Source organism: Octopus bimaculoides, chromosome 4 (assembly GCF_001194135.2).
Source record: "Octopus bimaculoides isolate UCB-OBI-ISO-001 chromosome 4, ASM119413v2, whole genome shotgun sequence".
Classification (NCBI taxonomy): Eukaryota; Metazoa; Mollusca; class Cephalopoda; order Octopoda; family Octopodidae; genus Octopus; species Octopus bimaculoides.
In genome coordinates, this window is record NC_068984.1 from 51,920,190 (window position 1) to 51,930,189 (window position 10,000).

The 10,000-nt window shown below is 31.9% G+C and overlaps 1 protein-coding gene across 1 annotated transcript in view; it reads left to right on the top strand.

Annotated features, from left to right (window-relative positions):
• LOC106868733 (gamma-tubulin complex component 2) overlaps positions 1-10,000 on the top strand; it is an 82,786-nt gene that overhangs the window by 13,667 nt on the left and 59,119 nt on the right. The window contains exons 3-8 of the mRNA XM_014914131.2: positions 1,308-1,392; positions 2,663-2,754; positions 4,348-4,405; positions 7,627-7,743; positions 8,164-8,248; positions 9,442-9,530. Coding sequence (XP_014769617.1) covers positions 1,308-1,392; positions 2,663-2,754; positions 4,348-4,405; positions 7,627-7,743; positions 8,164-8,248; positions 9,442-9,530 — 526 coding nt within the window. The remainder of the gene's footprint in view (positions 1-1,307; positions 1,393-2,662; positions 2,755-4,347; positions 4,406-7,626; positions 7,744-8,163; positions 8,249-9,441; positions 9,531-10,000) is intronic.

Genomic DNA, 10,000 nt, shown 5'->3' on the forward strand with positions numbered 1-10,000 from the left:
GTAAAGAAAAGGAATAGAAATAAAAATATGAATGAAAATATTATTATGAATGAAAGATTAAACTTTATATAACTTAAGTCATAATAAAACAATTAACAATATTGTATAATCAAAGAAATTAAATAAAAAGACTAGTTATTTATCGCATAAAATAGAAAGAAATATTAAACAGTATTAATGGAAAAAATTCAACCCTAATCTAATCGAAATCTTAGTTTAGGCTAAGACGATACACTTACTACTAATTAATTTAGTGTTAAAAAAGGTATCGACTAAAATTATCGTTAAAAATCAATTGAATAATATAAAAATACATATTTTTTTCAAACAGTGATATAAAGTCATTTAACAAAGTTAAAAACGATACTTATCGCTAAGCTGTTGCAGTTCAAACTAAAACTTAGACGTTAAACTCAGAACTAGAGCGTTTATTAGAAAGAGGTCGCGAGAAGATACTACGTTAAGATAGAGAATAGAATATAGAGATACAAAAACATTAATGAAAGAATTATTCATAAAATCATGAATGAAAGATTTAAATTTTATATAACTTACATTTTAAAAAACAATCAGCTATATTGTAAAACATTTTAATGAACTTTAATTTCTAAGTAATTGTAAATTTTAAATAATAAGACTAAGAAACATAACTTAATTAATATATATGAAATAAGCTAAAATACTACTATTACTTTAATTAATTAAAATATTTATACTATTAATCTTATAAAAATTGTAGTGTCTTTACAATATTAAATCCTTAAACTCACTAAAATATTAACGTACCGATAAATACACAATTAATAAATATAAATTATAACTATTACAATTAGTAAAGAAGGAATAGTATAAAGAAATACACATTCACATACACACACACACACACACACACACACACACACATATATATATATATATACCTATATATATACATACACATATACATACATATATATACATATATACACACAAACGTACATATATACATATACAAATACAAACATATATACATACACACATATATATACATACAAACTAACACATATAGACTAAAACACTCACACTCACATATATACATATACCCATACATATACATATATATACACATACATACATGTATATACATACATATACACACATACACTCATATTGCTCTCATTCCTTGCAAAATGTATTTTCCTCAGTTCTTCCTTTCACTTTTGTTTGAAATGTGGTTTAAATCAACGAGTCCGATATCCTACCATACTTCATCTGTTAATGTACGCAACAAACAAATCTTAATGTTTATTGTTGATATTTGTTCATAGTATTCGAGAAACCGATACTGTTGGAGCAGATGTGTATGCTGAGATGCTATTAGAAAGTTCAAAGAGTCCATGTATGCCCTCTTCAGTAAGTACCGTTTTATTTTCGATTAAATGGTTTATGACATTGTAAACATTATTTACAGCTTTATCTGCTTCGAGTTTTGCTATTCCCAAAAAATAAATTATATAGTTTATACTTTAATCACTTTGTGTTTTTTCAAATCATCCACTTAAATTAGTTTTTCTTCTGTATCCAATTTTTATAAAATATAAAATAGGGCCACTTTTAAAAATGGCCTTTTTTTTTGTTTATTTATGGGACACAGTGGTCAAAGAATAATGTTGCCAGTTCTGTAATATTTTGTAAGAGGTGACTAAATGTAACATGTAAAAGAACCTTAAACTGACTCTGAACACCTTCTTGCCGGCTGTTGACAACAGACTGAATATGGGAGCGTAAATAAAATTTGAACACCTAGTTGTATAGACTTGTGACTCTAGTGTTTGAGATCTGTGGACACCAGAATAAGAACTGTATCTGGGAGTTCATCATACCACTTTGGCTTGGACTACTGCAATGACAGTTGGTTGGGTTGAGGCAGTTTAATCAATAAGTAATTTGTACTAAGCCCAAGTTAACTGAAACAACTTCAGTGTCTCTTTTGTTCTGTTTATAGTGATAACTGTAAAGTCAAACTTTATTGATATGTAAATGCTATGTTAGAGACCTGTAGTCCTCATGTTGTCACTTCAGTGACACTTGGCTGAAGTGAGGAACTAATGTAATCATTCTTATTGCATCGTGTTTTTTTACTCCAGTCTAACGGAAACCAAAACACAAATTGTCTAAGGGGTGTGTGTGGTTTGGCTGCTATTTCTAGTAACTTGATCAACCATGTGGTAGTTTCCCATTTTGTCTCATAAAAAAATTGATGTACGGAGATAAAGGCAGAGAGCAAGAGATGGGGATGATAGAAGTGTAGATAATACTGAATGAAAAAAATAATTGTAAATGAATAAAGTGAATGAAAAGGGAATGTGTAGGGAATTTAGCAGACTAAGGGTGGTTGTTTTTTTAACTCTAGCTCAATCTTGATCCAATAGGCTTATGTTGAAAAGCATTCCAGCTGTAACTGCAACATCTGCATTAGAAGTGTAGGACTATGTTATCCAGTGTATCCTTTCTTTATTGAAGACTGTAAGCTGTTACTTCAAGCTGGTCAAGCAAGCATATAGAATCCCTCTGATTTTCTCTGTAGTTTTTGTAATGTAGTTATGGTAAAATTTGACCTCACGACCATTAATTCCTGAGCTGACAAATATCTTAACTATATGAAATATTTTCTGTTTTGTAGTTCCCCACCTTACAGATTAGGAAGAAGGTGTCAGAGAAAGCACCTGAGAGATTGAAGTTTTTAGAAAAATATGAAGAATTGAAAAATTTGAAGTAAGAATATTCTTCTTTTAGCATGTTTTGATCAGTAAATCAACTTTTAAGAGAAGTATGCCAAAGAAGGTGAAGATTGTATGAAAACTAAAAATAACATGTTTAAAATAGGAAGAACTAATATATCATCATCATCATTGTTTTAATGATTACTTTTATAAGCTTGCTTGAATCAAATGAGAGTATGTTGAGACTGAGTTTTCTACAGCCAGATGCGCTTCATGTTGCCAACTTCCATCTATTTCCAAGTGAAGTAATAATCTCCCAGTTTATTGAACATCAAACAGCCCAGACATGCTTACATGGAGAAATGGAAACAAATGACACTTAAATCTTTTGCTTACAAAAGCTGCACTACATATTAAGACATGTCAAGTATTCTGAACATGTTTAAATCACTCACATATCCATGTGTGTGTATGTTTGTCCAGTTCCATTCTGTTTACTCTCACCCACTCTTGTATACTGTGATTAGTCATGTATCTCTTTTATCTTCTTCCATACATTAAAGCTCTCATTGACTAGCATAAAGCTGCTTCCCTTTCTACTGCAATCTTACTCGGTTGAAGAGGATCTTAATCATGCATGCTACATGGCAACGTCACTTGTGCTGGTACCATGAAAGATGTACTTGTACACTTTGTAAAGTGGTTGGTGATAGAAAAGGCATCTAGCCATAAAAACCATACCCGAAATAGAGCATATGAATGATATGTTGTTCCCAGTGTGTGTAGGAGGGCAGCAATTCCAAATACAAACTGGTCTGAACTGTGATGACTTACCAGTACAGAAAGTGGATGTAAATTGTTGAGGATGAACAATATAACCATGTTAGCACTAGCATTAGTGATTGAAAATCTAACTAATCTGCTGAAACAGGTGAGGGTTGGTGACAGGAAGGGCATCTAGTTATAGGATATCTGCCCCAACAAATCTCATCTGATCCATACAAGCATGGAAAGAAGGATGTTGGAGGATGATGGTGATAATGGTAAATTAGTACAAATAGAACCAGTGCAAGTTGTTAATGTTTTAAGACAATATTTATCAATAGGACTCCTGCAGGAGTAATAACTTTCTTATAATAAAAACAAAAAAAATTGAATTTTTTTAAAATTGTGTTTTACACTATTAATCTCTTAGATTAATAATATAGGTTGTTTTTTCTCATCATGATATTCTTTTCTCTTTGATTAGAATATTTAATACTGAAAATTCTTCAGTATTTATCTTCTATGAGATTTGATGAAATAAAATACTGCAGTTTAATATGTCCAGTAATGTTTTCAATTGGTGGGTAGCTTGCAAAATTGTTAGCACACTGGGCAAAATGCTTAGTGTCATTTTATCCATCTTAATGTTCTAAGTTCAAATTCTGTTAAGGCTGACTTTGCCTTTCATCCTTTTGGGGTTGATAAAATAAGTACCAGTTGAGCACTGGGGATGATGTAATCAACTGACTCCTCTCCCAAAATTGCTAGCCTCATGCCAAAATTTGAAACCAATATTTTCCATTGTTTAGAGAATGTGCTGAATGTGTGAATAATGCTCTTTGCTTGAAATTTAAATTATTTTCCTCTTCTATATTTCTAGTATCCGTGGCTTGAATCGCTTTGTTTTCTTTCTGTCAGAGTTGTGTGAAGACACAGAGGTAAATTCTCTTTAATTTTTGCCATTTTGCTTTTATCTCTCTTCAGAGTAGAACATTTGTATGTGTTTTCCAGCTTTTGGACTAATAACTTATTTTTCAGTTTAATTGTTATCTTGACTGAGCAAACCTGTAATCAAAGGCATTCCAACTATGACCATCCATTCTTTGCCTGTCCTTTGTGTCATATTTTCCTGTTGTCCATGCATCATATATGATAAACATTCTCAATTTTTTTCAACCAGCAGATTAACTTGGGACTATGAAAGGAAAGCTTTGTAATACTCAGAATGTATGAAACATAAGCTAACAAAAATTCTGAAAACAAGCGTGGTTGTTTATGAAAATGGTTGTGATAGGAAAAGGGTTAATTCAGTCATAGTGCATCTTGGATCACAGTATCTAATATATCCTTCTTTTTTAAGACTGTAGAGAGTGACTTTGTTAGAGATTTGATCTCTATTTCTAGTAAGTCAAGTTTGGTGGGATGAAACAAAGATGTTATATGCTAAATCTTTTCATTTTGATTTTAACATTTATACTGTGGACTATGAGATTTGTGGTCTTTGACCACAAATCTCATACAAATTTCTGCAGTATAAACAAATTTCTGTAAATATCTATCCAGTAATAAGGCAGTGAGTTGGCAGAATTGTTAGCACATCAGGCAAAATGCTTGGTGGCATTTCGTCTGTCTTTCTATTCTGAGTTCAAATTCCACCAGGGTTGATTTTACCTTTTGTCTTTCCAAGGTCAATAAAATAAGTACCATTTGAACACCAGGATTGATTACATCGACTTATCTTTTCCTCCAAAATTGCTGGCCTTGTGCCAAAATGTGAAATCAATATCTATCCAGTAATCATTAATTGTTAATCAAATGTTAAAACCCTAGCTCTGTCATTCAAAGATGCCCCATAAGTAAGATATACTATTATGTGTGTTTCATTTTGTTTAATTTCATGTTTGTGTCGTTCGTGTTAGAAAGAGTTACTATCTTAAAAAGGAAAAAAATAGATGTTGCATAAAAGATATCTAAATTTGCATATTCATCCATCTCTTGCCAACTTGAAATGATTCATATGTGTGCATACACACGCATGTACTTAAACTCAGAACTGTGTAATTGGAGAGGAAAATGTCATAAGAAGCCATTCTCTACAAGATATGAATAGACACAAGATAGTCATTGAGAGCAGAATCAACCATGAGGTTAGTTATGAGAATTTATTAGATGTTTGTCAGTTGGAGACTGCACTGGTACAAACATGTAATTCATGTAGGGGATGCTAGTTTAGTAAAAAAGTGGGTGGAACTTGCAGATATGGAAAACATGAGAAGTAGAAAATGTAGATCTCAAGAGGTTAAACTACAAGAAAGAGATGACAAAGGACTGCAATAAATGGTAAAATACTTTGCTTGAGAAAACCCACCCTAACCCATGCAAGCATGGAAAAATAGGCCTAAAAATAATGCTGTTAAGATAGTGTGATCATCATCATTTAATATCTGTTTTTCATGCTGGCATGTGTTGGACAGTTTGACCAGAACTGGTAGGCAGGAGAGCTGCATCAAGTTCCAGTCTGATTTGGCTTGGTTTCTACAGCTGGATGCGTTTTCTAACACCAACCACTTTACAGAGTTTGCTGGGTGCCCTTTATGTGGTACCAGCACAGGTGCTTTTAGGTGGTGCTGTCATGGGTGCTTTTACATGGCACCAGCACAGGGCTCTTGCAGGCTTATCTTCTTCAGTAGAGAGAGTGGTATTAACACTTCTGCTGTGGAGGACAGGTTTTCTTGAGTACAGCAATGTGCCAGATATCTTGGTTCTTTGTTATCTCCTCTGTAAGGCTCAGTGTCCTGAGGTCATCATTCAGTACTTAGTCTCATGTCTTCCTGTAAAAACATATCACTCATTTGGATGAAATTACTTTGAAAGGGAGAAATCAATAATCAGTATTGCTGTATTATTATCATCTGTTTTTAAGTGGATATCTTAATTGGTGATTTTAAACTTAATTGTGGTAAAGGTATTGTAAAAGCATGTGTATTGAAGAGAGAATTGCAATAAATACATAGTCTGATTGTATTTGGGATTGAAATCAAAGATGTATTTGGCTAAGAATAGATAAATATACTTTCTACATATTTACCCTAAAAAATGATATAATGGAGCAAGTTTCATATTTTGTAGTCATTGGCAAAGTGAAAAGTATGGATGGATGTCTTATGAAAGCTAGCTACTATGTTTTTGGTATTAAAGGTAGGGCATAGATTAGCAATATTCATTGAAAAGTTTAAGTACAGAAACAACTGTCAGACAGTAAACTTTATCATAGTTTAGGAATCCATTGAAAGAATTCAAGAGTGAATGTCAATGTGAAGTGTGTGCAGATAGCAATGTATTGCATTATTGATCAAACATATTTGAAAAATAGAGTCCTTAATGTAGACTTGACTGTCTAAAATGTTATTTGGTAAACTCTGAAGTATAATATCATCAGCAAATCTACAATATCTAGTAGGTAGTATAGTCATGTTGTGATTACACAAAAGATGCAATATGGTCTTAGAGGCCACTGAATTACAATCATTGCTGTAAACAATAATGATTATAATATCCAGGTGATTTGATACATGTGTGCATACAAAAATGTTTTTTTTGTTCATTCATTTATTTAATGTCTATTTTTCCATGCTTGCAGAAGTTGAACATATATGTATATGTTTACTTTAATATGGAGGTATAGAGTCTATGATGGAGTCAGTAAAAGTGTTTTACTAATCTAGGACTAGGTTATATATATTGTTCATATGCAAAAGAAGAAAAAAGATATTGTATGCTTTTTTTGGAAGATGGGTAATGGTGAAAGCATTAGTTACATGTTTAAAATAATCAGTTTTCATGCAGTGTGAAAAATGTTGGACAGACTGTGTGCAAGTGAATGGTTGTACCCCAAAGAAATGGCTAGAATAGGCAGACATTTGTGAATGAATAATGTTAAGTTTTAAAATACTATAAGGTGGTAAAATGTACCTGCAGTTCACTTATATCAGGTCAAGGATAAACGGAAATATGCATTTTGAGGACCAATGTCATTGTGAGAAGAAGTACATTAATCTGACAAGGATTATTTCATATTTGATATTTTAGAATATTCTGTTTAAAAGAAATGTTATTCCTAGTGTCTGAAGTAATTTATTATTTGTTTTCTGTTTTAAAGACCATAAAATTTTTGAGTGAGAATGAAGAAAAAGCCCAAGCAGAGCCAGTTGTGGAAGAGACTAATGAAACCTTTAATCTTAATGAAAGTAAGATGCCATTCCCAGATCTGGATGAGGTAAGTTTATGATTTTAGGTTTGTAAGCATATTTCATTTTTAAAAGCTTGTTCAACTATTTTAGTTATTGATCAGTGGTGAAACATCGGTCAAAAAAAAAAAAAAAATGATGAATGCTTTGTTTTTGGCTTAACTTCTCAACCTTTTAGCATTTAAATTAGCCATATCCAACTCAAACATTACCTGTTTTATGTTAAAACTGGCCAAATCCAGCCTCTTATACCTATCCTTCAATGTCATTCTGAAACAGTCATATCATTGAAATCTTGAAGCTACAAAATAATGCTTGATTGATTCAAAACACTGTAAATAAATAAGCATTATATTTGACAGGGATTTTGAATGCTAAAGGATTAACATATCAAAAGAGAAATGTTTTATGTCAGTGCTGAAATTGCTTATTTACTTCTCTTTATTTAGTTAAAAGATAAATTACGGAAAGCTCAGGGAACAACACATATTTTCAAGGAAATTCATTTAGTTCCTCCTCAGAAAAAACGTGTTAGTAAGTAGCAAATTTATTGTCTCATATTAAATATTACTATTATAATTGTTTTTTTTATAGAATACACTTTGTAAACATTTTGTTAATTTATCTTCATAATTTCTTAAGTAAGTAAGTGCATTTTGTGTACTAAAAATGCAGCCTCTTTGTTAAGTTTTATGAATTCCATTTTCATATACCTTTTTAGAATAAAAATTTTACTGTCAATGTTTCTGTATACTTGATAAAACAATTTCCCCCTGCTGTTAATTTTTGATAATGAAAACCATTAAATTCTGGCATTTTTACTTCATGTTTTGTTGCAAATTTATCAATTTTTATAGAATATGTACTTCACTTTGTTTCATTCATTTCTTTCTTCAGTTTCCCATGTAAGCGTAAATTAGGTGAATATATATATGTATTAGTGAGGCATTGTTTACAGCTGGATGCCATTACTGTCGCTAAACCATACCTGTCTTTCAAGTAGGGGCTGTCTTATTCCACACTTCTATGAAAGTGCTGGGCCAGTGGAAGATGTATTGAGTAGGAAATGACAACAAACTTCACTGCTTATAGGTCAGCACATTTTCATGTGTAGTATGCAGGATATAGACATTCACATATACACACATGATGGGTTTTGTAGTTTCTAATTACCAAATTCATTTGTGCTGTAGGATGTTACCCGAAACTATTTAGTTGAGATGTGAATTTTTTAACCATAAAGGTATTGATCTGTGTAAGACTGCCATTTTCCTGTATGGTTACTGTATCATATAACTGAAGAATATTGCCTGTCTACTACCTTCCTATTCTGTATGGTTGGGTAAACTGCAGATATGTAGAATATAAATGTTAATTGACCCTGAATCATCCATGAAATTTTGTAAATCTATGTTAAAAGTCATTCCTGATGTGACTATTGAATTTTTTTTAAAAATTATTTTTTATGTAGACCTTTGTGATTTCATGGGGGTTTGGCAGCAATTTCTAGCAGTTTGAGTTGCTGCATTGAGGCTCTCACATTTGCTTGTGTTCTGCAAAGAAATGCAACAAAATGCTTGTTGTGGAATTGAACTCAGGATCTATTACCTTCTCCACTTAGCTCTCACGCCATTATAATCTAAAATATAATTTGTATTTTATTAACTAGTTTTGATGCTCTAATATTTGTAGGAATATTTCTTGATGTTACTTGGTCTCTCTTTTAGTGACAGTGCCTGAGCAGCCAGATTGGTTGTTTTCAAGATCTGGGTTAACAATGGATTATGTACACGATATTGCTGGTTACACTGATGAGGTATAATTATGTTTTCTTTTTCTTAACTTATTATTTCAAACCATAAAATTGTAGTCAAAATAGTTTCATTCGTTGAAACTTAACTAGCAGTGTGTCTCCTCCTCTGTTTGTCCATTCCTCTGATATGTACATCAAAGGCTATTACAAGAGTGTACTGTAAAGTTCATGGCAATAAGGATATTGTGAAAAGCCTGGTTGGAGGCCTGACCTTCCAAGTTTTTTTACAAGGTTTAGAAAAACTGAAGGACCGCTGCAATAAGTGTGTGAATCTGAGATGAGAATATATTCAATAAAATCATAATTAACTGATCCTTCTGTGTTGTTTTTTACCCAAAGCCAGGAACTTTTCAGCACTCCCTCATAGCCTGCCAAGAAATTGAAAGAATATATTTTGTGGGGCTTTTTTTTTTTTAATTATCAATTACACTTCTCTTCAACAAGTAGCTTGGAAAAGTTATCTAAACAACACT